Raw genomic sequence first — 27,362 nt, 5'->3', positions numbered from 1 at the left:
TCTGGGCATTTCCAGATATCCCCAGCTGAGGGCTTCTGCTTCTTCTTGGGCAACCCTGTGTGCAAGAGCTCTTCAAACTAAGCTCCACCTATTTCACTGCAGTAAAAAGAACTCTGAACTAGGAATCTCAAACTCCAGTTCTTTTTCTGTTTATTTGTTTCATGTGTCACGCCTTTAATGTACAAACATAAAAAATGATAAACCAGAAAGCAGTTTTACATTGAACTAGCAGAGGTGACTACAAACAGTTCTTTTTGCAAACCTCAGACCAGATATTAAGTCAAGACAGCTGCTGCTAGATCCTAACCTTTGAGGCTGAACTGTCCTACCCCATTCGCAGCAGCACTAGAGCATCCAGTAGTACTAGAGCATCAAGCAAGGCCAACCTTCTCAGGCCTTCACTTCTAAGTCTTCCTACTAGAGCAGAACAGGAAGGATTGTGCCATTACCCAGAAGATAAGGACAGCACTGGCAACTCCGTCTACTCCTCAGGATTCCATGCCCCCTGAATGATTTTAAGAGATCCCCGTGTACATATGAGATTGGGCCCAAGTATAGATATTTTGGTCTGAACTGTGAGATTTATGGCAAATGCAGGGTGGTTTGAATGGTTCCAGGACAGAGAGCAAGTGTCACAAATGCTACATCTCCAGTGAAATAAGGCATACACTGCTGCCCCTAAACACCATGAGACGAGGAGTGGCTGCCAGTCTAGTCCATCCACATGTGAGACTCAAACATGGGACTTTGCAAAACCAAAATCTGGATGCTAAGGGCCCCCCTTTTAATGAAAGCCAAGGCCCTAGAATAGAATGCTAGAAAGTCTTTAATTATTCACCCCAAATTAAGATGATCAGGTCATTTTGGAAAGAAGAGAAATACTAACCACCCTCCCTTCAAGTTTTAGTAGCCAAGAGGAATCTGGGCTCTGAAAAGTGGCAAACACTTTTTTTTTTGCAGATGACAAGCAGCTGTGCCAACTGGCCAATTGCATGAGCAGCAGGGAAGCCAACAGTGACACTGGCGAATGGTGCTCACTGTGGCAGCTCATGACCACGGGCTGCACACAACCTCCCCGCTGGGATAGAGTGACCTGATCCATCTGGCTGCCCGCAGGCCAAGGGGTGGGAGTGCTGGAAACAGATGAGTCTATGCTCCCCACATCATGGTACAGAGTGACAGTGAATAGATACGGTTTAAGCGCAGCATTTGGAGACAACCCTCCAGTCATTCTGTTATTAAAGTCTTAAGAGCTTAGAGCCTAGGAGGATTGAGAAATTCTAAAGAATGAAACAAACAAGCAGAAAAAAAAAAGAGTGTGGGAGGTGTCAAAGACACAAGAGCTCTTTGTAGATGCTGTCTGGTTCACTTTGTCCCCAAGTTCATCTTAGACTTCAATCGAATTCAAGACACAAGGCAGAGACATTAGACCTGTGTCAAAGGCAAAAACTGCTGGTAGTTGCTCTTGGTGATATCAATCATCAGCTTCTGGGTACATTCTGGAAGCTCCCCTGAGAAGAGTCCTGGGCAGCCTGAGAAGACAGTGAATGGTGGGACCACAGTTTCTGTGGGTAATACCGTGTTGTCAAGAAGTTTGCAACAGCCTTTCAACACACACCAGCACCCAGTCACACAATTCTTGCCAATGTGAACATAAGAGCCAATATGAGCTGCGTTGATCACACAATCTTCCTCAATAAAGATGTGGTCCCCAATATGTAAAGGAAAAAATGCAACGCCTTTGCTGAATTTCTTGAATGGTGGCCTTAGGACACTCCAACTTTTCACGACACAATGACGTCCAACTCTTACATTTGCCAGATCCCCTCGGATAATACAGTCATTCATCACAATGGTCTTGCCATTGAGAACAATATCCTGACTTCCACACAATATAGACTGGTGACTAACTTTGTTCTCAGATGCCGTCTCCATATACTTGGACTTGTAGAGTGCCTCAACTCCATGGCCACCAACTCCTCCGCACAGCTCTGGCTCCTGTCAAAGTCTGTCTGCCAGTCTTTCTGACTGGAACTCTGGCAACTTCAGGCTGCTCCACCATTTCCACTCTGGGCAGTCAGTGGTCCTGAACTCCAGTTCTTGTTCAGAGTCTTTTCTTCTGAACAAGTCCTAAAACATAGTTGATTCATTTTTACAATCTTCAGATAGGAATAAGAATATTCTACTTCTTAAGTTTATTATTAGGATAAATTAAAATAACACATATGAAAGCACATTGAAAAATATAGCATTCCACATCAATATGAAACATACTTAATTTTATAATTATTTTTGACTGCCACTTTTGTGTCTTGATAAATGCCCACCCTGAAGGCATGGAATTTTAGCCTAGAGCTCTCTGGGTCAATCAATGTTCTCCTTACACATCAGCCCTGTTCTCCTCTTTCTCCTGTCCTCCCCTGCCCAGCTCTCCCTCCCTTCTCTCTCTTAGTAGAGCTAGGTCACTGGTCCATTTTTATAACAATATTTGCAGTGAGCCCCAGACATAATGTGGAGCAGAGGAAGTGGTATTCACCCAGCTGGGCTCTCCTGACCCTGCTGAAACAGGCTCCTAATCTCAGTGGTAAGATACCTTTCAGTTCTGATGCTGGCAAAAAAAAAAAAAAGTCCCTGCTTCTTTTCTCTTTAGGAGTGTGGCTGTGAACAAGGGGAGGCTGAAGAGGCTGGGAATTACTCACATCCTGAATGCTGCTCATGGCACTGGTGTATACACAGGGCCTGAATTCTACACTGGCCTGGAGATCCAGTACCTGGGTGTGGAGGTTGATGACTTTCCTGAGGTGAATATCTCCCAGCATTTCCGGAAGGCAGCTGAGTTCCTGGATGAAGCCCTGCTGACCTATAGAGGTGAGGGGGTCTGCTCACTCCAGGCTGCTGGAATTCCACAGCAGGAGGAGAAACATAAAGATGGTTAGGAAAACCTCCAGGTTATCTGCTATCTGGAGGTCATCTATGTTAAGGTGGTTGTTGTCTCATTCTAGGACAAGGGGAAAGGAATGGAGCAGTATTCATCCAAAAAGTAATTACTGAGGGCCCAACATGGGCCAGGTGCTATTCTAGACATTGTGGTGAAAGATATGGACAAAGCTTCTGGCCTTTGATACTTACATTGTAGTGAAGGCAGAACAATATAAAAAGAAAAGAAAAAGAAAACTGTCAGATACCGATCAGTGTAAGGCAGAGATGACAACTGAGATGATGTGCTGGAGTGGCTGACAAGCTCCTACAAGAGTGGCTGAGAAGGCCTCTCTGAGAAGGAAACATTAAGTTAAGTGACAAGAGGGAACTAGCCATGGAAAAGTTGGAAGAAGAATATTCCTGGCAAGGGAAGTGTCAGTGCACAGATCCAAAGGTGGAATAAGCTTTATGTGTTCAGGAATCACAGGGTGATTAGCCTGGTGGGTTTAACACTAGGTGGGTGAGTGAGGATGGCAGGGGCCCATTGTGCAGGAAGTTGAGGGCCAGGGGAAGGGAGCTGAAAGGCACCTTGATCTGACCTATATTATGAGAAACTCATTCCTTGAGCTTTGAGGCAAGACTGGCTGGAGAGATGAGAGTGGGAATGAGGAGAGCAGAGCTGATGCTATCACTGTTGTCCCAGTGGGATGATAGGAGACTGTCCACAGAGTTGATGGGCATTGGTCTCATGAGGATCTCAACAAGGAGAGACTGGAGTTTATGCAGCGTGGGTGAGTGGTAGTTTAGGATATGGGGCCCAAAAATCCAGGCTGCAGTCAGTAGTTGCTATGCTCTCTTTATACAAGGAATCACAATTTTCTTACCTATAGAACAAATAGAGCTAGTGCTCCTAAAATTACTGTGAGGATTAAAATTGTAAAAATGCATATAAGAGCTCATTTAGCACAGAATTGGACCAATAATAAATGTTTTAAAAGTTATAGCTATTACTATAATAAATATTAGTAATGACTCTTGGGAGGGACATTTCTTGTCATAACCAACTGGCCAGGAAGGGTAATTTTAATGGAAATATGTATGTGTGTGTGTGTATATATATATATATAATGCAAGAGACACAGGTTTGATCCCTGGGTCAGGAATATCCCCTAGAGTAGGAAATGGCAACTTGTTCCAGTACTTGGCCTTGAAAATTTCATGGACAGAGGAGCCTGGTGGGCTATAGTCCATGGGGTGGCAAAGAGTTGGACATGACTGAGCACACACAATTGCACTCATCTCACACACTAGTAAAGTAATGCTCACAATTCTCCAAGCCAGGCTTCAGCAATACGTGAACGGTGAACTTCCAGATGTTCAAGCTGGTTTTAGAAAAGACAGAGGAACCAGAGATCAAATTGCCAACATCCACTGGATCATCAAAAAAGCAAGAGAGTTCTAGAAAAACATCTATTTCTGCTTTATCGACTATGCCAAAGCCTTTGACTGTGTGGATCACAAGAAACTGTGGAGAATTCTGAAAGAGATGGGAATACCAGACCATCTGACCTGTCTCTTGAGAAACCTGTATGCAGGTCAGGAAGCAACAGTTAGAACTGGACATGGAACAACAGACTGGTTCCAAATAGGAAAAGGAGTACGTCAAGGCTGTATACTGTCACCCTGCTTATTTAACTTCTATGCAGAGTACATCATGAGAAACGCTGGGCTGGAAGAAACACAAGCTGGAATCAAGATTGCCAGGAGAAACATCAATAACCTCAAATATGCAGATGACACCACCCTTATGGCAGAAAGTGAAGAACTAAAGAACCTCTTGATGAAAGTGAAAGAGGAGTGAAAAAGTTGGCTTAAAGCTCAACGTTCAGAAAACTAAGATCATGGCATCTGGTCCCATGACTTCATGGGAAATAGATGGGGAAACAGTGGAAACAGTGTCAGACTTTATTTTTTGGGGCTCCAGAATCACTGCAGATGGTGATTGCAGCCATGAAATTAAAAGATGCTTACCCCTTGGAAGGAAGGTTATGACCAACCTAGATAGCATATTTAAAAGCAGAGACATTACTCTGCCAGCAAAGGTCCATCTAGTCAAGGCTATGGTTTTTCTAGTGGTCATGTATGGATGTGAGAGTTGGATGGTGAAGAAAGCTGAGCGCCGCAGAATTGATGCTTTTGAACTGTGGTGTTGGAGAAGACTCTTGAGAGTCCCTTGGACTGCAAGAAGATCCAACCAGTCCATCCTACAGGAGATCAGTCCTGGGTGTTCATTGGAAGGACTGATGTTGAAGCTGAAACTCCAATACTTTGGCCACCTCATGCGAAGTGTTGACTCATTGGAAAAGACCCTAATGCTGGGAAGGATTGGGGGCAGGAGGAGAAGGGGATGACAGAGGATGAGATGGTTGGATAGCATCACTGACTCGATGGACATGGGTTTGCGTGAACTCCGGGAGTTGGTGATGGACAGGGAGGCCTGGCGTGCTGTGATTCATGGGGTTGCAAAGAGTCGGACACGACTGAGCGACTGAACTGAACTGAACTGAACTGAGCACACACATACACCCACTTCATGGATCACAGTCTTGTCATGGTGAAGGGGCTTGCATAACTCAATGAGGCTATGAGCCATGCCATGCGGGGCTGCCCAAGACTGATGAGTCACAGTGAAGACTTCTGACAAAACATGGGCCACTGGAGGAAGGAATGTAAATCACTCCAGTATTCCTGCCACGAGAACCCTATGAACTGTATGAAAAGGCAAAAAGGTATGACACCAGAAGATGAGCCCCACAGGTCAGAAGGTGTCCAACATGCTACTGGAGAAGACCAAAGGGCAATTACTAATAGCTCCAGAAAGAATGAGGCAGCTGAGTCAAAGTGGAAATGATGCTCAGTTGTGGATATGTCTGGTGGTGAAAGTAAAGTCCAATGCTGTAAAGAACAATATTGCACAGGAACCTGGAATGTTGGGTCCATGAATCAAGGTAAATTGGATGTGGTCAAGCAGGAGAGGGCAAGAGTGAACATCGACATCTTAAGAATCAGTGAATTAAAATTGATTAGAATGAGCGAGTTTAATTCAGATGACCATTATATACACTACTGTAACCATAAATCCCTTAGAAGAAATGGAGTAGCCCTCATAGTCAATAGAAGAATCTGAAATTCAATATTTGGGTGCAATCTCAGATATCCAAAAATGACAGAATATGCAAAAACCAAAGATACACAAAAACGACAGAATGATCTCTGTTCGTTTCCAAGGCAAAACATTCAACATCATAGTAATCCAAGTCTATGCCCCAACCACTAGTGCTGAAGAAGTTGAAGTTGACTAGTTCTATGAAAACCCACAAGACCTTCTAGAACACGAAAGGTCCTTTTCATCACAGGGGATTGGAATGCAAAAGTAGGAAGTCAAGAGATACCTGGAGCAACAGGCAAGTTTGGCCTTAGAGTACAAAATGAAGCAGGGCAAAGGCTAACAGAGTTTTGTCAAGCAGATATCCTTTTCGAACAACACAAGAGACATCTATACATGTGGACATCACCATATAGCCAATTCTGAAATCAGATTGATTATATAGAAACTCTAACAACCAGCAAAAACAAGACCTGGGGTTGACTGTGGCTCAGATCGTGAGCACCTTATTGCAAAAATCAGGCTTAAGTTGAAAACAGTAGGGAAAATCATTAGGCTATTAAGGTATGACCTAAATAAAATCCCTTATGATTATACAGTGGAGGTGATGAATAAACTCAAGGTATTGGATCTGGTAGACAGAGTGCCTGAAGAGATATGGATGAAGGTTTGTAACTTTGTATAGGAGGCAGTGACCAAAACCATCACCAAGAAAAAGAAATGCAAGAAGGCAAAGCGGTTTTCTGAGGAGGTTTACAAATAGCTGAGGAAAGAAGAGAAGCAAAAAGGCAAGAGAGAAAAGGAAAGATAAACCCAATTAGTCACAGTTCCAGAGACCAGCAAGGAGAGCTCAGAAAGCCTTCTCAATGAACCATGCAAAGAAACAGGAAAACGATAGAATGGGAAAGGCTAGAGATCTCTTCAAGAAAACTGAAGCTATCAAGGGAACATTTCATGCAAGGATGGGCACAATAAAGGACAAAAAAAGAGGACTGAAGATGGCAGAGGAGTAGGTGGGCGTGGAGTACATCTCTCTCCATGGATACATCAGGAATACACCTTCAGACACAGAAGTGCATGCAGAACACCAGCTGAGAGTGGACAGGAGTACCTGACCAGAGGAAAAGAATATATAGAACCAGGCAAAACTCGGTAGGAAGAAGGAACTAGGAGGGAAAACAGGAGTGTTAGTAGAACTGGACCTGCCCTCGGTGGGTGGGGGAACTGAAGCAGGGGTCCGATCCCCACATCGGGGTAATTGTCTGAGTCGGAGGAGAAACATTTAAGGCTGAGATTGAAACAGCTTATCTGTGGCAGCCCAAATGGAATGAGAATCAGACAGTCCTTGCTGCAGCCATATGTACCCTGGACAGGGATGAGAGTCCCCTGGAAAGCGCAGTGGCTGGGAGGTGGAGTTTGGGGAGTGTGGAGTGAGCCCAGGGCGAGGGCTGCTGTTGACTGCAGAGAGACAGATCGAGGGGAGGTGAGGGAGGAGATTGTGATGGGAAATGTCTGTGGAGGAAAGCCAGGTGGCCATGGAAGCAAGACGATACTGCTGAGCCACGCATAGGGGATGGAGCCATCACCATAACCTCTCTCTCCCCACATGCCAGCATTGGCAGCAGCTGAAGAATAGAGAGGCTGGCCCATCAAATGTCTGATGCACTGAACTATAGAGTAGGACCGCATCCAGGTTGCTCCTTTAAGTGATTGATGTGCAGAACAAGAGTAGGACCCCCCAGCCAGGGGGGTCCCTCTATGTGTCTGAACGGGCAGAGCTACAGAGAAAGACTGGCCAAAGAGGCCTTCTGATTGCCAGCTACAACAGGCTCAAAAAAAGACTCTGATAGAGTCATAACTCCTGCAGCAGAGGCAGTCTGTGTCCCTGCACACTTCGCGCCGCAAGGTCCCCACAAGCCAAGCAGCTGGGCCCCCTTCACGCTCAACTCTCACTGGGGCAGAGCTGCCACAGGCAAAAAAGTCTTGTGTCTATGCACGCAGGGTAGCTTCGGTTGCGTCTGACTCTTTGCAACCCTGTGAACTGTGGCCTGCCAGGCTTCTCTGTCAGGGAGGGGGGTTCTCCAGGCAAGAATACTGGAGAGTATTGGCCAATACTGATTGCCATGCCCTTCTAGAGCACTATATTTCCTACTACCCTAGCCATCAACCCCCCTGAGTACCTGGTGCTGCCAGAACCCCTGCGACCCAAGCAGCTGCACCACATCCACACCTGGCCCTCACAGGGGCAAACCCAAGTCCTCCAGGGCGGCCTCAGGAACAAACCCCAGGGGACGGCCCACATGCAGAGGTGGAAATAAAACCAGAATTGAAACCCAGGGGCAGTGTGGCTAAGGAATAAGACCCAAAGCCTTCCCACCAGCTGTACAAGCTGAAGATTAAATCCACACGATCAACTAGACAGACTCTGTGTCTATGGAATATATAAACGGTCATTGAGAGCTCCCACAAAAGAAAATTCAGTAGTTCTGATAACTGTAGACATTGGAGGCAAGAACACATAGGAGCAGGACCAGATTAGAATCTGAGCTGTCCCCACAGCAGGTCCAGAGACCAGCACAGTATTGGAGGGCATCCTAGGGAAGTGAGGTGGACTGTGACTCCCAGCAAGGGAAAGGACTCTGACAGCAGTGAAGAAAAACATTTATTATTTTTATGTTTTGACTTACTCTGTAGATTCCTTTGGATTTTCTTCCCTTTCCCCCCCACTCTGTTGTAGTTGTTGATTTTATTGGCACTATGAAATCTAATTAAGCTTTTGAGCTTTTTTTAATCAGTCACTTTTTTTATTGCTGTTATAAACCTTTACCTCTACATTAGGTTTTTGCAGTTCTGTGGAGTTTTCCTTTTTTTTTTCTTTTTTCTTTCTTCTGTTTTTTCTTTATTTTCTCATCTTTATAATTTTAATTTTTTAAACTTATTACATTTTTTCTACATTTATTCCTTTGTCTTTCCTACTGTTCTTTTCCCCTTGCAGCTAATCTTTAATGTATATAAATCTTCATAATCTACCTCTATTTAACTTTGCATATCTATTCTTTCTTTCTTTCCTTTCCTCTCAACATTTTGTTAGTTTAATTTTCATTGCTTTATTCCCCAATTGGCACCTTGCTTTAGTTTTGTTTTCCAGTTTGTGCTTTAGTTTTGTTCTTAACTGGTAAATACAATTTTTTATTTCCTTTGTTTGCTGAGTCAATCTACTGTACTTTACTTTTGTTGGTGGACTGTTTTCACTTTGCTCATGGGTGTATATGTATATATGTATATTCCACTATTTTAATTATAATTTGACTGATTTTGTAACTGCCATTTGTCTGGGGTTCATCTTTGGTTTCTCATTTTTGGATATTTGTGTAAATCTCACTTAATCCCATAACAAACCACTTGTGGAATCTTTGTTCCTGACCAGAAATCAAGCCCAGAGGTTTTGGAGTGGGAACACTGACTCCAAGACCCTAGACAACCAGAGAACTAACCTTAGGGAGTATCAAATAGTGAGAACTCACACAAAGAAAACCGCTTGAATACAAGACCCAGCATCACCCAACCACTAGTAGCACCCTGTGCAGGATGCCTCATCTAAACAACAAACAAAACAAAAATACAAACCCAATCATCTGCAGACAGGATTACCACCTCACTCAGCCTTACCCATCAGAGGAAAAACAAACAAAAACTCAGCACAAATCTCACCCTTTACAAGTTTACACAAACCACTGGACCAACCTTAGGAGGGCAGAAACCAAACAGAAGAAAGAATTCAACACTGAAGCCTGGGAAAAGGAGACCTCAAACACGATAAGTTAAAAAAATATATTGAAAAGGCAGAGAAATACTACACAAATGAAGGAACTAGAAACACAGAAGTCCAAATAAATGGAAAGGAAATAGGTGAACTACATGAAAAAGAATTCAGAATGATGATAGTAAAGATGATCAAAAACCTTGAAAACAAAATGGATAAAATACAAGAACAAATTAACAAAGACCTAGAAGAATTAAAGAATAAACATATAGAGACAAACAACACAACTAATGAAATTAAAAATACTCTAGAAAGAATCAACAGCAGAATATCTGAAGCAGAAGAACTAATCAGTGAGCTGGAAGATAAAGTGGTGGAAATAACTTTTGAAGAGCTAAACTAAAAAGAATGAAAACAACTGAGAACAGTCTCAGAGACCTCTGGGACAATATCAAATGCACCAACACTCGAATTATAGGGGCTCTAGAAGCAGAAGAGAAAAAGAAAGGGTATGAGAAATTTTAAAAAGATATTATAGTTTGAAATTTCCCCAACATGGAAAAGGAAATAGTCAATCAAGTGCAAGAGGCACAAAGAATTCCATACAGGCTAAACCCAAGGAGAAACACGCCAAGACACACACTAACCCAACTAATAAAAACTAAACACAAAGAAAGAACATTAAAGCAGCAAGGGAGAAGCAGCAAGTAACATAGAAGGGAAACCTCATACACTTAACAGCTGATCTTTCAGCAGAAACTCTGCAGGCCAGAAGGGAATGGCAAGATATATTTCAAGTACTGAAAGGAAAAATCTACAACCAAGATTACTGTACCCAGCAAGGATCTCATTCAAAATTGATGGAGAAATAAAAAGTTTTTCAGACAAGCAAAAGTTAAGAGAATTCAGTACCACCAGACCAGCTTTACAACAAATGTTAAAGGGACTTATATAGTCAAGAAATACAAGCGAAGAAAAAAGATCTACAAAATCAACCCCAAACAATTAAGAAAATGGCAATAGGAACATATATATCAATAATTACTTTAAATGTAAATGGATTAAATGGCCCAACAAAATGACACAGACTGGCTGAATGGATACAAAAACAAGATCCCTATATATGCTGTCTACAAGAAACCCACTTCAGACCTCAAGACACATATAGACTGAAAGTGAGAGGATGGAAAAATATATTCCATGCAAATGGGAAGCAAAAGAAAGCTGGAGTAGAAATCCTCATATCAGACAAAATAGACCTTAACATAAAAACTATTACAAGAGATAAGGAAGGACACTACATAATGATCAAGGGATCAATCCAAGAGGAAGACATAACAATTGTAAATATCTATGCACCCAATTGGCATAGGAGCACCTCAATTCATAAGACAAACACTAACAGACATAAAAGGAGAAACTGACAGTAACACAAACAAGCTCGGTTTAAAAAAGGCAGAGAAACCAGAGATCAAATTGTCAACATTTGTTGGATCATAGAGAAAGCAAGGGAATTTCAGAAAAACATCTGCTTCATTGCCTACGCTAAAGTCTTTGACTGTGTGGATCACAACAAACTGTGGAAAATTCTTTAAGGGATGGGAATACCAGACCACCTTCCCTGTCTCCTGAGAAACCTGTATGTAGGTCAAGAAGCAACAGAACCAGACATGGAACAACCGACTGGTTCCAAATTGGGAAAGGAGTATGTCAAGGCTGTATACTGTCACCCTGCTTATTTAACTTATCTACAGAGTACATCAGGGGAAATGTTGGGCTGATGAAGCACAGGCTAGAATCAAGATTGTGGGGAGAAATATCAACAATATCAAATATCAGATATGCATATGATACCACTCTAATAGCAGAAAGTGAAGAGGAACTAAAGAGCCTCTTGATGAAAGTGAAAGAGAAGAGCGAAAAAGTTAGCTTGAAGCTCAACATTCAAACAACTAAGATCATGGCATTAGGTCCCATAACTTCATGGCAAATAGAAGGGGAAAAGTAGAAACAGTGACAGATTTTATTTTGGGGGGCTCCAAAATCATTGCAGACAGTGACTGTAGCCATGAAATTAAAAGATGCTTGATCCTTGGAAGGAAAGCTATGACAAATCTAGAAAACAGAGACATTGCTTTGCTGATAAAGGTCCATATAGTCAAAGCTATGGTTTTTCCAGTAGTCATGTACGGATGTGAGAGTTGGACCATAGAGACAGCTGAGCACCAAATAATTGATGCTTTTGAATTGTGGTGTTGGAAAAGACTCTTGAGAGTCCTTGGACTGCAAGGAGAGAGATCAAACCAGTCAATCCTAAAGAAAATCAACGCTGAATACTCACTGGAAGGACAGATGCTGAAGCTGAAACTCCAATACTTTGGCCACCTGATTCGAAGAGCTGACCCACTGGAAAAGACCCTGATGCTGGAAAAGTCTGAAAGTAAAAAAAGCAGGCAGCAGAGGATGAGATGGTTAGACAGCATGACCAACTCAGTGCACATGAATGTGAGCAAACTCCGGGAGATAGTGAAGGACAGAGGAGCCTGGCTGTGCTGCAGTCCACAGGGTCTGAGTCCTAAGTGATTTAGGGACTGAACAACAACACATATACATGTATATGTATACATATATAGAGAGAGAGAGACAGAGACAGAGGCAGCGAGAGGCAGAGAGAGTTCAGAGAGAGGGAAAATATTTTTATATATGTATAGTTTTTATTAAATAATTCATGTGTTATATATATGTATAGATAAATTATATATCTATATAAAATTATTTTCTCCTCTTTTTAATACTTAAAAAAAAAACCCTATTTTTAAGAACATATTTCTTCTGACTAAAATGGACTTTGGCATGTCTGCTCGGTGTCTGTGAGAGAGGGGATTTCTTCCGCTGCTTTTCCCGGCACTGTCCACCAACTTCTTGGCAGAGCAAGGGAAGCACAGACTCACGCAGCATCCCGGGTAAGAGAGGCTATTCACACAGTGGAAACGTATGCCCAGAATCGCAAGAAGCTGCCCAAGGGTAGTGGCATGGACGTCTAGGAAGTGTTGTGGCTGGAGCAGGGAAGTGTCCCGTCACGGGAAAAGAGAGGCAGTAGCACTCCCTCCAGGGCTGGTTCTCCACCCTAACCCCCCAGTCCCACCCACAGCGGTGCATCCGGGCCTTCCCGCCAGTGTGGCAGCTCAGCTGGGGCCGGCCTAGACCATGGATCCGCCAGGTGGTCCCCATCTCCTGCTCGGCCTGTGTGTCCTGCAGACCATCTCCTCTTACCTTGCTGCTATGAACTTCAGCCTCCCACTCCCTTGTCTCAGCACCCCTGCAAGGCAGGGAAAGGACAATATCCTTTACAGTGGTTGTTGCTTTTGTGGGTAGTTCCTACCTCCTAGCAGACCTGGAATTAACTTCCTAGACTTTAGTTTCTGTGATTTTCTCCACTCTAGGACCAGGAGGAAAATGAAATATACACCTGGCGCTGGGCATTTTACCTAATAGTCACAGTGACCCCTCGAGAACATGTTATTTACCTTTTACAGATGGGGAAATCCCCACTCATGGAAGCTTAAGTGACTGAAAGTGAAAGTCACTCAGTCATCTCCGACTGTTTGCAACCCCATGGACTACATAGTCCATGGAATTCTCCAGGCCAGAATATTGGATTCAGTAGCCTATTCCTTCTCCAGCAGATCTTCCCGACCCAAGAGTCCAACTGGGGTCTCCTGCATTGCAGGTGGATTCTTTACCAACTGAGCTATCAGGGAAGCCCCTAAATGACTGAAACCATGTAATAATTAAGATCCTCTTGGTTTCTAGTAAGTGGAAACCATCTCAAACTACTTAACAAGCAGCAAAGGCATTAACTATAACAAGACAAGAAGAAATCCAGAGACAGGAATGTGGCCTCAGGATGGTCTGGAACAACGACTGGACAACCTCAGGACTCTTGGTTCCATTTTCTCTTTCTCTCTCTACATCGAGAGCATGGCCCTCCACAGGCCTGGCAACAACTGCTAATTTTCTTCCTCAGTTCCATTTCCACATTCTCTGGAGACAGAAGTTGTCAGACTCTGGTCCTTTGTCTACCCTGAATTCTATCCACAGTAACAAGGAGGGTTGACTTCTGGGCAAGTACTTTTCATTTTCCTGAAATGCAGAGAGGGAAGAAAGTTCTGAGGAAAAAGAGGCTTGTGAACTGAGAGGATACAACACAAACTCCTGCCATATAAAGGCATACCGATTATGTGAGAGAACTTGAACCCAACCTTACTCAAGTCCAGGGCTCTCTCCACTAGCAGTACTCTTCAAATTTTTAAGCACATCTAGACAGACTGAGATGGGAATCCGAGTTCTTGTCTGCAGAGCAAAAGAATGGAATCCATGAACATGCAAACACTCAAGAGAATAGAATTTATTAAAGAGGAGGAAGCTCTCAGCATAGACACCGAGAGGGGGTAAAGAGTCCCCCCAAGGTGGGACTTACAGCAGTTTTTATATTCTTCCTTAAATCACATTATTTCTAACCAATCAATTTAAAGGTCAAGATACTTAACATCTTTATGGCTTCTCTTGATCCTTGGATCAAGTCACCACCTTTTTTCATGCCCTCTGGGCATTTTACCAAGGACCAGACATACGTTTAAGATTAATGATCACCAGTTGTTTTTCCCTCAAGCATATGGAAAAGAAGTTAATTACTGAATCTGAGTGCTGATAATTTATCAGACTAAAGACACATTCCAGGAATTCAGGACAATGAAGCAGGTTGTTTACTGAAAACAAGACCAAGGTCTCAGAGTTCTACACTGACTGCCTAGTAATTTCTACCTCAAGACTGAGCCCCCACACCCCCAAAATCAGCCCTCCTATTGATCAAAATGACGACTTCAAATTTTAGAAAAAGACTTCCTTCCTCAAGCCATTTTACTGCTGGAGAGTTTTCATCACAACCAAACAAATCTACTTTCACTTTAAAGTGAAAGGCACCCCCTGAAGTTGATATCAGGCATAAACTACACCTTAGTGTGGCCCAAGAAAATAGAAAATCCTTTTGCTGCTCTGGGTGAATTGGGTGGGGACCCCTGAGTCTGACACACCCAGCCTTTCCCTTGTTCCTGAGGCAGCCCCTGAGGCTCCTCAGAGGAATCCCAGGTGGAAGGAACATAATATGACAAAGCATGGATGGCAACCTAGCCTCTACCAGACTGAGGCTAATTGTATTCAATATTTGATGCCCTTATGAGGAAGCCTATCGGTTTGTGTCCTGAAGTATCTTGAACTGAGCTGGCCTAGTAACCACCTTCAAAGAAATGGAGTGAGTCTTTGGTACTCACATTAGTAAACTGTTGCCTGGTTCACCAGTTAAAATTGACAGCTGAGCCCTGAGCTGGAAGAGGAAGGGGATAAGACATTGAATCTATAGATGCTTTTTTAGTGGCCTTGATTCTTTCAGTTAAGTTCAGTGGCTCAGTCTTCTCTGACTCTGCAACCCCATGGACTGCAGCACAGCCAGGCTCCTCTCTCCTTTACTATTTCCCAGAGTTCACTCAGATTCATGATCATTGAGTTGGTCATGCTATCTAACCATCTCATCCTCTATTGCCCCCTTCTCTTTTTGTGTTCAGTCTTTCCCAGCATCAGGTTCTTTACCAATGGCTCTTTGCATCGGGTGGCCAAAGTATTGGAGCTTTAGCTTCAATACTTTGAAGCTTCAGTCCTTCCAATGAATATTCAGGGTTGATTTCCTTTAGGATTGACTGGTTTGATTCACTTGTAGTCCAAGGGACTCTCAAGAGTCTTCCCCAGCACCACAATTGGAAAGCATCAATTCTTCAGCACTCAGTCTTCTCTAAGGTCCAACTCTCACATCCATACATGACTACTGGAAAAAAACACAGCTTTGACTATATAGACATTTATCGGCAAGCAATGTCTCTGGTTTTTAGTATGCTGTCTAGATTCATCATAGCTTTCTTTCCAAGGAGTAAGCTTTAATTTCATGGCAGTAGTCACCATCTACAATGATTTTGGAGCCCAAGAAAATAAAGTCTGTCTCTGTTTACATTTTTCCTCATCTATTTGTCATGAAGTGATGAGACCTAATGCCATGATCTTAGTTGTTTGAATGTTGAGTTTTAAGTCAGCTTTTTCACTCTCTTCTTTCACCTTCATTAAGATGCTCTTTAGTTCCTCTTCAATTTCTGCCATTAGGATGGTCATCTGCACATCTGAGGTTATAGATATTTCTCCCAGCAATCCTGATTCCAACTTGTGCTTCATCCAGCCCGGCATTTTGTATGATGTACTCTGCATATAAGCTAAATAAACAGGGTAGCAATATACAGCCTTGACATACTCCTTTCCCAATTTGGAACCAGTTAGTTGTTCCATGTCTGTTTCTAACTGTTGCTTCTTGACCTACATACAGGTTTCTCAGGGGTCAGGTAAGGTGGTCTGTTATTCCCATCTTTTTAAGAATTTTCCACAGTTTATACAAAGAGCTGACTCCTTGGAAAAGACACTGTTGCTAGGAAAGGTTGAAGGCAGGAGGAGAAGGGAACAAGAGAGGACAAGATGGTTGGATGGCATCACTGACTCAATGGACACGAGTTTGACCAAGCTCCAGGAAATGATGAGGAAAATGGAAGCCTGATGTGCTAATGGGGTCACAAAGAGTTGGACATGACTGAGTAACAGAACAACACCAACACAGTCATAGGCTTTGACATAGTCAATAAAGCAGGAGTAGATGTCTTTCTATAACTCTCTTGCTTTTTCTATGACCCAATGGATGTTGGCAACTTGACCTCTGGTTCCACTGCCTTTTCTAAACCCAGCTTGTACATCTGGAAGATCTCAGTTCACGTACTGTTGAAGCCTCAGTTCAGTTCAGTCACTCAGTCATGTCTGACTCTTTGCGACCCCATGGACTGCAGCACGCCAGGCCTTCCTGTTCATCACCAACTCCTGGAGTTTACTCAAACACTTGTCCATTGAATCGGTGATGCCATCCAACCATCTCATCCTCTGCCATCCCCTTCTCCTCCTACCTTAAATCTTTCCCAGCATCAGGGTCTTTTAAAATGCGTCAGTCCTTCACAGAAGGTGGTCAAAGTATTGGAATTTCAGCTTCACCATCACTCCTTCCAATGAATATTCAGGACTGATTTCCATTAGGATGGACTGATTGGATTTCCTTGCAGTCCAAAGGACTCTCAAGAGTCTTCTCCAACACCACAGTTCAAAAGCATCAATTCTTCAGCACTCAGCTTTCTTTATAGTCCAACTCTCACATCCACACATGACTACTGGAAAAACCATAGCTTTGACTAGACAAACATTTTTGCCAAAGTAATGTCTCTGCTTTTTGATATGCTGTCTAGGTTGGTCATAACTTTTCCTCCAAAGAGTAAGTGTCTTTTAATTTCATGGCTACAGTCACCATCTGCAGTGATTTTGGAGCTCCCAAAAATACAGTCTGTCACTGTTTCCACTATTGTCTCGTCTATTTTTCATGAAGTGATGGGACTGGATGCCATGACCTCAGTTTTCTGAATGTTGAGTTTAAAGCCAGCTTTTTCACTCTCCTTTTTCACTTTCATCAAGAGGCTTTTTAGTTCTTCTTTGCTTTCTGCCTTAAAGGTGGTGTCATCTGCATATCAGAGGTTATTGATATTTCTCCTGGCAATCTTGATTCCAGCTTGTGCTTCATCCAGCCCAGTGTTTCTCATGATGTACTCTGCATATAAGTTAAATAACCAGGGTGACAATATATAGCCTTGACGTACTCCTTTCCTGATTTGGAACCAGTCTGTTGTTCCATGTCAGGTTCTAATTGTTGCTTCCTGACCCGCATACAGATTTCTCAAGAGGCAAGTAAAGTGGTCTGGTATTCCCATCTCTTTAAGAATTTTCCAGAGTTTGTTGTGGTCCACGCAGTCAAAGGCTTTGACGTAGTCAAAAAAGCAGAAGTAGATGTTTTTCTGAAATGCTCTTGCTTTTTGATGAGCCAACGGGTGTTGGCAATTTGATCTCTGGTTCCTCTGTCTTTTCTAAATCCAGCTTGAACTACTGGAAGTTCACAGTTCATGTACTACTGAAGCCTGGCTTGGAGAATTTTGAGCATTCCTTTACTAGCGTATGAGATGAGTACAATTGTGTGGTTATTTGAACATTCTTTAGCATCGCCTTTCTCTGGGATTGGACTGAAAACTGACCTTTTCCAGTCCTGTGGCCACTGCTGAGTTTTCCAAATTTGCTGACATATTGTGTGCAGCACTTTCACAGCATCGTCTTTTAGGATTTGAAATAGCTCAACTGGAATTCCATCACCTCCATTAGCTTTGTTCATAGTGATGCTTTCCCAGTTGACTTCGCATTCCAGGATGTCTGGCTCTGGGTGAGTGAGTTATCACACCATCGTGATTATCTGGGTCATGAAGATCTTTTTTGTATAGTTCTTCTGTGTATTCTTGCCACCTCTTCTCAATATCTTCTGCTTCTGTTAGGTCTATATCATTTCTGTTCTTTATTTTGCCCATTTTTGTATGAAATGTTCCCTTGGTACCTCTAATTTTCTTGAGGAGATCCCTAGTCTTTCCCATTCTATTGTTTTCCTCTATTTCTTTGCATTGATTACTGAGGAAGGCTTTCTTATCTCTCTGCTATTCTTTGGAACGCTGCATTCAAATGGGTATATCTTTCCTTTTCTCCTTTGCCTTTCGATTCTCTTCTATTCACAGCTATTTGTAAGGCCTCCTCAGACAAGCATTTTGACTTTTTGCATTTTTTTTCCTTGGGGATGGTCTTGATCCCTGTCTCCTGTGCAATGTCACTAACTTCCGTCCTTAGGCACTCTATCAGATCTGATCCCTTGAATCTGTCACTTCCACTGTATAATCATAAGGGATTTGATTTAGGTCACACCTGAGTGGTCTAGTGGTTTTCCCTACTTTCTTCAATTTAAGTCTGAATTTGGCAATAAGGAATTCATGGTCTGTGCCACAGTCATCTCCTAGTCTTGTTTTTGCTGACTATATAGAACTTCTCCATCTTTGGCTGCAAAGAATATAATCAATCTGATTTCAGTATTGACCATCTGGTGATGTTCATGTGTAGAGTCTTCTCTTGTGTTGTTGGAAGGGGGTGTTTGCTATGACCAGTGTGTTCTCATGGCAAAACTCTATTAACCTTTGCCCTGCTTCATTCAGTACCCAAAGGCCAAATTTGTCTGTTACTCCAGGTGTTTCTTGACTTCCTACTTTTGCATTCCAGTCAGTCCCCTATAATGAAAAGGACATCTTTTTTGACTGTTAGTTCTAGAAGGTCTTGTAGGTCTTCATAGAACCGTTCAACTTCAGCTTCTTCAGCATTACTGGTTGGTGCATAGACTTGGATTACATGATATTGAATAGTTTGCCTTGGAAATGAACAGAGATCATTCTTTCGTTTTTGAGATTGCATCTAAGTACTGTGTTTTGGATTCTTTTGTTGACTATGATGGCTACTCCATTTCTTCTAAGGGATTTTTGCCCACAGTAGTAGATATAATGGTCATCTGAGTTAAATTCACCAGTCCATTTTAATTCACTGATTCCTAAAATGTCAATGCTCACTCTTGCCATCTCCTGTTTGACCACTTCCAATTTGCCCTGATTCATGGACTTAACATTCCAGGTTCCTATGCAATATTGCTCTTTGCAGCATCGGACTTCACTTCCATCACCAGTCACATCCACAACTGGGTGTTGTTTTTGCTTTGGCTCCATCTCTTCATTCTTTCTGGAGTTATTTCTCCACTGACCTCCAGTAGCATATTGGGCACCTGCTGACCTGGGGAGTTCATTTTTCAGTGTCCTATCTTTTTGCCTTTTCATACTCTTCATGGCGTTCTCAAAGCAAGAGCACTGAAGTGATTTGCCATTCCTTTCTCCAGTGGACCACATTTGTCAGAACTCTCCACCACGACCCATTGAAGCCTAGCTTGAAAGATTTTGAGCATTACCTCACTAGCATGTGAAATGAGTGTAATTGTGCAGCAGTTTGAACATCCTCTGGCATTGACCTTCTTTGGGATTGGAATGAAAATCGATCTTTTCTAGTCCTGTGGCCACTGCTGAGTTTTCCAAATTTGCTGACATATTGCATACAGCACTTAACAGCATCATCCTATTTTAGGATTTGAAATAGCTCTGCTGGAATTCCATCACCTCCTCTAGCTTTATTCTTAGTAATGCTTCCTAAGGCTCAATTGACTTCACACTCTACTCCAGAATGTCTGGCTCTGGGTGAGTGACCACACCATTGTGGTTATCTGGGTCATTAAGACCTTTTTTGTACAGTTCTCCTCTGTATTCTTACTACCTCTTCTTAATATCTTCTGCTTCTGTTAGATTCATACCATTTCTGTCCTTTTTTGTGCCCATCTTTGCATGAAATGTTCCCTTGGTATTTCTAATTTTCTTAAAGAGATCTCTAGTCTTTCCCATTCCATTGTTTTCTTCTGTTTCTTTTCCTTTGTTCACTTAAGAAGGCTTTCTTATGTCTTCTTGCTATTCTTTGGCACTTTGCATTCAGATGGGTATATCTTTCATTTTCTCCTTTGCTTTTCACTTCTTTTCTCAGCTATTTGTAAGGCCTTGATTCTTTAGTGGCTTGCTTACCTACCCCTAGTGACTGCTGGCCTTTGGTAATTGGCCTTTCAGCATTATTGGATCTCAGATGCCCTCAAGTCTTGCCATAAGACAAAAACATGGCCTTAACTGGTGCAAAGATATAATAATAAAAGTCCCCCCTATCCCATATTGTAAGATAGGACTCCTGAATGATTTAATAAATATCCCTGAAGACTGCTGGCAAGCAGATTGATGACAGCCTGGAAGGAGATCTCTAGTGATCCCAATGTGCATTTTAAACAGTTATTAGAATGAAGGCATAGAAGGCATGTTTGTCATTTTTATGAAGGAGTCAAGGTAGAGGGGGAGGTTGAGGAATCACTAATGTATTGAATGGTAAAGTAGAGACTTGCAAAAGCTTCTGTTAGGCTATAAGAACAGGTTATATTTACCAAAAGCATTCATAAGAATTCGTACAACTATCCTTATGCTTTAAGAATGCTACAAAAAAGAGAGACATGACTTAATAGCAGTTTTAGAAGGCTTTACAGGTTTTAGTTGATATAAACAATAATTTGAGTTCATTGTATGACATATCCACCCACATTGCAAGCTCAGATGGCATCAGTGAAGGCCCAATGCCTAGAACAAGAGTAACAAGGGGCCCACTCTACTCCATATGGGTCATTTCAAACCTGAAATATCTTGTTCCACACTGACACAAATTCCTTAGAAATAAAGCTAATAAATCCAAGTTTGACCTGGAGAGAGTAGATCATATACTAATAAAACATGGAAAAGTGTTTGTCTAATGATTGAAAGGTCCAGACTAGACAGGAAAGGGGGGGGGGGGGAGGGGGAACAACTTCAGTGAAGAATATAATAGTGATTTTCTTAAAAATTTTTGTATTAAAGACCTAATTCATATATTTATTATTTACCCTAGTATGTCAGAGTAGGAGTACTGAATGCCTGTAACAGAGAGTTATCCTTTGCCCTAACATGGGAAAGAATTTTCAGAAAATTAGAATGACCTAAATATGGAGTGAGAGATGTGTTTGTATTCTGTCTGTCCGAGATACTGAGCTCTCTGTTACTGGAACTATCTGGCATATTCTGAAAGATGTATTGTCCAGAATCAAAGACGTTGTAAAGGGAATTCTCAAATGACTTGTGGTCCTTTCCAACACTGAGATTCTACTTCTTTCTGATTCATTCATCTTAGCCTTGTTCATTTTCTACTTTCTTCCCCATTAGCCCTATTCTTTTATTTTTCCTCCTTCTGATGCTCAGGTTGGTGGAAAGTAGAAATGCACTCCTCGCAACCCACTCCAGTCTTCTTGCCTGGAGAATCCCCATGGACAGAGGAGCCTGGTGGGCTACAGTCCATGGGGTTGCAAATAGTTGGGCACGACTGAGCACAGCACAGCACAGAAGTGCACTCAGTGTTTCAAAAGTGGGGACAGTGATTAGATCCTTTTTTTCCCCACCCACTCTCCAATCCTTGTACATGTTCAGAAAATGTTTCCACAGCACAGGGTAGCCTCAGTGCTCTGACTTCTGTAATATGGGGACAATGATGCTTGTCCCTAATGTGACTTGCGCATGGATGAATATGAGAGGCAAAGGAAACATACTAAATCCAGCACATCAAAACTAAAAAAAAAAAAAAAAAAAAAACAGCCAAACTATTGCTGTTACATCACCATCTGCTGTGTTTTCTTCTCAGGGAAAGTCCTGGTCAGCAGTGAAATGGGCGTCAGCCGCTCGGCTGTGCTGGTAGTAGCCTACCTGATGATCTTCCACAACATGGCCATCCTGGAGGCCTTGATGACTGTGCGCAAGAAGCGGGCCATCTACCCCAACGACGGCTTCCTGAAGCAGCTCCGGGAGCTCAACGAGAAGCTGATGGAGGAGCGAGAAGAGGACTTCAGCAGGGAGTGGGGGGAGGAAGAGGCAGAGGGGGACCAGGACGCCGGGAGCACGGCGGCAGCCAGAGTGCACACCCTCACCGTGGAGGAGGAGGACGACGCTGCCAGTCACCTGAGTGGCTCCTCCTTGGGGAGGGCCAGCCAGGCCTCCAAGCCCCTCACCCTTATCGATGAGGAGGAGGAGGAGAAGCTCTATGAGGCGTGGAAAAAAAGGCAGAGCCTCCTCACGGGCAAGGTCCCGCAGGGCGAGGATGGCAGGTTCTCAGCCTCCTCTCGTCAAGGTGAGGAGCCCGAGGATGAGGACGTGGAGCGAATCATCCGGGAGTGGCAGAGCCGAAATGAGAGGTACCAGGCAGGGGGGCACCGGAGGTGGGATAGGCAGGAAGAAGAGGAGGAGGAGAGCGATGACGGCTCCTTCGTGAGGAGAAGAAGGAGGCACACGCTGAGTGAGAGCAGCACCTCCGAGAGTGTGACCAGCCATGACATCCGGGTCCTGAAGCAGCAGCTGGAGATGAGCAGCCAGAACCGAGGCGAGAGACGCCGCTCTGACTCCATGTCCACGGAGAGCACCTGGGACATGTGGAACCAGAGGCTGCAGGAGATTGAGAAGGAGGCTTCCAGGAAGTACCGCTCCAGGAACAAGAGAGAGGAGGTGGACACCAGCTCGGAGGTGGGGAGCAGGGTGCGGGAGGATGACGAGGAGAGTGTGGCCTCAGAGGCCAGCTCCTTCTATAACTTCTGCAGCAGGAACAAGAACAAACTCACTGCCCTGGAAAGGTGGAAGATCAAGAGAATCCAATTTGGATTTCACAAGAAGGACTCAGAGGCAGGAGATGGCAGCAGTGAGCAATGTGCCGAGGAGGAGGAGGGGGAGAAGAAAAACCTCTCTGATGTCAATCTGTCTGCCTACCAGGCCTGGAAGCTGAAACACCAGAAGAAAGTGGGCAGTGAGAACAAGGAGGAGGTGGTGGAGCTCAGCAAGGGAGAGGACTTGGCCTTGGTCAAGAAGAGGCAACGGAGGCTGGAGCTGCTGGAGAGAAGTAGACAGACACTGGAGGAGAGCCAGTCCATGGGAAGCTGGGAGGCAGATATCTCAGCTGCAAGTGGGAGCATCCCCCTGTGTGCATTCTGGTCGGCAGCCCCCTCAGTCAGTGCTGATGGGGACACAGCATCGGTGCTCAGCAACCAGAGCCACAGCTCCCATCCCTCTCAGGCCCTAAGCAAAGTAGGCAGATGCTTGGCTTCCACCCCCACCACACCTCTACCTAACCTGCACGTGGGGCCTGGAGACACAATTTCCATTGCCAGCATACAGAACTGGATTGCCAACGTAGTCAGTGAAACTCTCGCCCAGAAGCAAAATGAAATGCTGTCATTGTCCCACCCACCATCCGTTGTAAGCATGAAGGTGGCACCGGCAGGCAGCTGCCTAGGGGACGACCAAGTCTCCATGCTCAGTGGACAGAGCAGTTCCTCCCTGGGTGGCTGCCTGCTGCCTCAAAGCCAGGAAAGACCCAGCTCTGAGACCCAGTCTGTGTTGTCCTCCCATACCATGAGGAGCACAAGAGCTGAAGGTACTGGGAGCAAAGTGAAGGGGACCAGCAAGCCTATCTATAGCCTCTTTGCTGACAATATTGACCTAAAGGAGCTTGGCCGGAAGGAGAAGGAGATGCAAACAGAACTGAGGGAGAAGATGTACGAATACAAAATGGAGAAGCTGGCCTCCGACAACAAACGCAGCTCCCTTTTCAAGAAGAAGAAGGTCAAGGAAGATGAAGATGAGGATGATGATGTGGGTGATGGGGATGAGGACACTGACAGTGCCATAGGGAGCTTCCGATATTCTTCCCGCAGTAATTCCCAGAAACCTGAAACAGACACCTTCTCCTCTCTGGCTGTCTCTGATGGATATAGAAGTGGCAGCAGAGCTGGCAGAGAGATGGATAACAGTATTAATAAGTGGCTCAGTGGCCTCAGGACAGAGGAAAAATCTCCTCCCCAAAGTGATTGGTCTGGAAGCTCCAGGGAAAAGTGCACCAGATCATCCCTGCTTCGGGAGACAGAGTCTAAGTCTTCCAGTTACAAGTTCTCCAAATCCCAGTCAGAGGAGCAGGACACCTCCTCCTACCACGAGACCAACAGCAACTCTGTAAAAAGCACTTCACGGTTCTCTGCTTCCTCCACCAGGGAAGGCAGAGAGATGCACACATTCTCCAGGTCCATGTTTAGTGAGACCTCAAGCTCCCGAGAGGAAAGCCCGGAGCCCTACTTTTTCCGCCGGACCCCCGAACCCTCTGAAGGAGAAGAGTCCCCAGAACCACGGCGTCCAAATTGGTCCAGATCCAGGGACTGGGAAGATGTGGAAGAGTCATCCAAGTCAGACTTTTCTGAATTTGGAGCCAAGAGGAAATTCACCCAGAGTTTCATGAGATCTGAAGAGGAGGGAGAGAAAGAGAGGATGGAAAAGAGAGAAGAGGGGAGGTTTGCTTCAGGACGGCGGTCCCGGTATTGGAGAAGCACTGACAGGGAGGAGGAGGAGGAAATGGATGATGAAGCCATCATTGCTGCCTGGAGACGCCGGCAAGAAGAAACAAGGACTAAGCTGCAAAGAAGAAGGGAGGATTAAGCACGACAAAGTGAATCTGGGAGAGACTGAGAACACAGGGAGAAGCCATACAACTTAGCACAGGGCTCAAGACACACATAGCCACAGCCCACCAAGGGACAAGGATGTGGAAAGGATCATATGGAGGGGTACTAGGCAGAAAGGCACCAGAGGTGGGGTAGGGAGGAAACAGAGAAGGATAAGAGCCATAAATGTGAGGTCCAAATGAGGGACCAACTGACACCATTTCTGTTGCTCAATGTTTCTAAACTTTGATGCTTCACGTACATGTTTGATTTTTTTTTCATCACAGACTAGAGATGAGCTTACAAAGGCACTATAGTTTGTTGGAGACTCCAACTTATTCCAGGAAGGCTGTGAGTACAGGACATCATTCTATATGTAGAGGTTTTACAATGAGACCCAAGAAGTCTATCCTGTGGCAAGTCTCACCTCTCCCAGCAGTGCTGAGTTCTGGTTGTTTCTTTTGAATGTTTTGGATCTCCATTAAATTGACATGTTGTCAAATATTTCTTCTTCATTCTGGTCACTTTTAACTCTTTGTATATTAGTGGAAACCCACTTTAAGAGACCCAGATGTGTTACCAAGAGCCACCCTCACCTTATGCTGTGTCTCCAGACAATACCAATATCATCTTATATAAAAAATATTAATATATAAAATATTATTATTTTAAAATAGTATTTATTATCATAAAAAATAATAACCAAGGATTTAGTTTAGGATACAGTGCAATGGGAAGCCATGGGTCTCCTGCAATGCAGGCAGGTTCTTTACCATCTGAGCCACCAGGGAAGCCCCAGGGAGGGGGAAGAAATGAGGGAGACCCTTGAGAGTAACAGATGGAACTCAAGAGAGAAAGGTTTTATAGTGGTGAGCTAAAGGTAGAGAGTCCCTCTGGAATTGCAGGGGTAAAAACCAAACCACCATGAGGGAGAGAAGAAAAGAAGCCCAGTACAAGGAGATGGAGATGTATTTTTATGAAATCTTGTGGTCATCCTTGCTTTTCGTTCCTTTGAGGATCACTGGACAATGCTGTGGGCAGTCCATTTGATCCTTCTCTGCACTCTGGATGGGCTAGGTTGGTGAGATTTCTTATGTTTTGTTCCCAAGGTTTTTCAGCCTTCCAAACACAGCTTGAATTGCTAAAGCAAGAGACATGTTTGGGGCACCTATCTCAAACATTGGGGAACTCGTTTCTATAGTCCCTTTCAACCTGCAGCATCTTGCAGGGTTCGAAAATAGGCATTTATCTAATTCATGAGATATAGTTGGGAGGGCAGAAGAAGAATGAGGAATCCACCAATGGGATGTATAGTAAGTGATCATTAATCATGTGATCATTTTTCCTAGAAACTGAGTTTTATAGGACGTGGACATGATGCATCTTTTCTACATGGATTATTAACATTACACATTTCAGTGAGCATGAATACACCAAGGCAAAAGGAACAGACTTGAGCTCAAACCCAGACTTGCACATTAGCTGATGTCAAAATAACTGAATTAATTTGCTCACCTTCCTTCTAACACATCAGCCTGCAGTTCAGTCACTGATGGTGCTCATCTCCCCTGCACTAGCTGAGGGAGAATGTGGCCTTAAAAAAAACACAGCTCAGCCTTTGTCTCATTTCCCCCTTTCCTTCTTCCCTTGCTCACTTTACTTTAGTCAGCCTTAGTCCTTCGTTTCCGTGCTCAACAGGTCATTGTCATCATCTAAGATGGCACTATCCTCATAGACAAGAAGGCTGGTTGTGGCTCATTTTAGGGCAATCTCAAAGCTTCCTCTCTCATTTTACCCCTATAGGAAAGCTTCTGACACAGGCACAGACAATCAGCTGAGCATCCATTCTAGAAGACTGATCTTCCAGAGAGAGGATTGACAATATCCCTGGGACAACAGTTCTCTTTTTCTTTTCCTGATCTTCTTACCTTGAGTTATCTTGCAAATTGATCATCAATATTTAGAGACCTAAGTTCAGGGCCTGAACTAACTGACAGGCCAGCTGAGCAGCTGCCCCCAGTACCTGTTCATAAGGATCCAATTCACACAGATCTCTACACATGTCTTTTTTAATAACCTAAGTGGAAAATAAATGAATTGGTCTCAATCATGTCAAGAAACTTTTTAAAACTTTCTAGTCAGTCTTAACAGTCCACTGAACAGATGTTGAACAAGCAAGTTAAAGCATCTCGGTTTGAAGAGCCACCTAGTCTTTCTCCAAACCTGAATTTGAGCCTGGTGAAAACATACTAAAGAAATGACCTAGTCTGCTTTTAGTTGAGCTCATAGCCTAGAAAGACAGCAGTGATCCTCATAGTCCATATGTGGACTAGCTCAGAAGA

The 27,362-nt window shown here is 43.7% G+C and overlaps 2 protein-coding genes across 4 annotated transcripts in view; one reads left to right on the top strand and one right to left on the bottom strand.

Moving 5' to 3' along the window:
• Window positions 1-25,522, top strand: part of STYXL2 (serine/threonine/tyrosine interacting like 2) — a 58,187-nt gene extending 32,665 nt beyond the window's left edge. For 2 of the 3 annotated variants that reach the window (XM_081489285.1, XM_081489286.1), the window contains exons 5-6: window positions 2,651-2,868; window positions 22,188-25,522. In XM_081489285.1, the coding sequence (XP_081345411.1) occupies window positions 2,651-2,868; window positions 22,188-25,015 (3,046 nt within the window). In that variant the 3' untranslated portion in view covers window positions 25,016-25,522. Of the gene's footprint in view, window positions 1-2,628; window positions 2,869-22,187 lie in introns of all 3 variants that reach the window. The other variant, XM_081489287.1, reaches the window with a different exon arrangement.
• On the bottom strand, window positions 131-9,477 carry LOC145505929 (dynactin subunit 5-like). Its single transcript, XM_081489288.1, has 2 exons — window positions 9,451-9,477; window positions 131-1,947 (listed from the first exon to the last, which is right to left on the bottom strand). Exons 1-2 carry the CDS (start codon window positions 9,475-9,477, stop codon window positions 1,426-1,428), a joined length of 549 nt encoding a protein of 182 aa, XP_081345414.1. The 3' UTR covers window positions 131-1,425.
• Window positions 25,523-27,362: the final 1,840 nt, after the last annotated feature.

This window comes from Giraffa tippelskirchi, chromosome 5 (genome assembly GCF_054371585.1).
Source record: "Giraffa tippelskirchi isolate mGirTip1 chromosome 5, T2T-mGirTip1v1.2.pri, whole genome shotgun sequence".
Lineage (NCBI taxonomy): Eukaryota > Metazoa > Chordata > Mammalia > Artiodactyla > Giraffidae > Giraffa > Giraffa tippelskirchi.
This window is presented reverse-complemented; position numbering and strand designations above follow the sequence as displayed.

Bases quoted from the DNA above. Each gene is read 5' to 3' on its own strand.
- LOC145505929 (XM_081489288.1), bottom strand. From the start codon at position 9,477: ATGGGATTAAGTGAGATTTACACAAAT. The intron at 1,948-9,450 runs ATCCAAAAATGA...GAGGCACTCTAC, and splicing joins TAAGTGAGATTTACACAAAT to AAGTCCAAGTATATGGAGAC.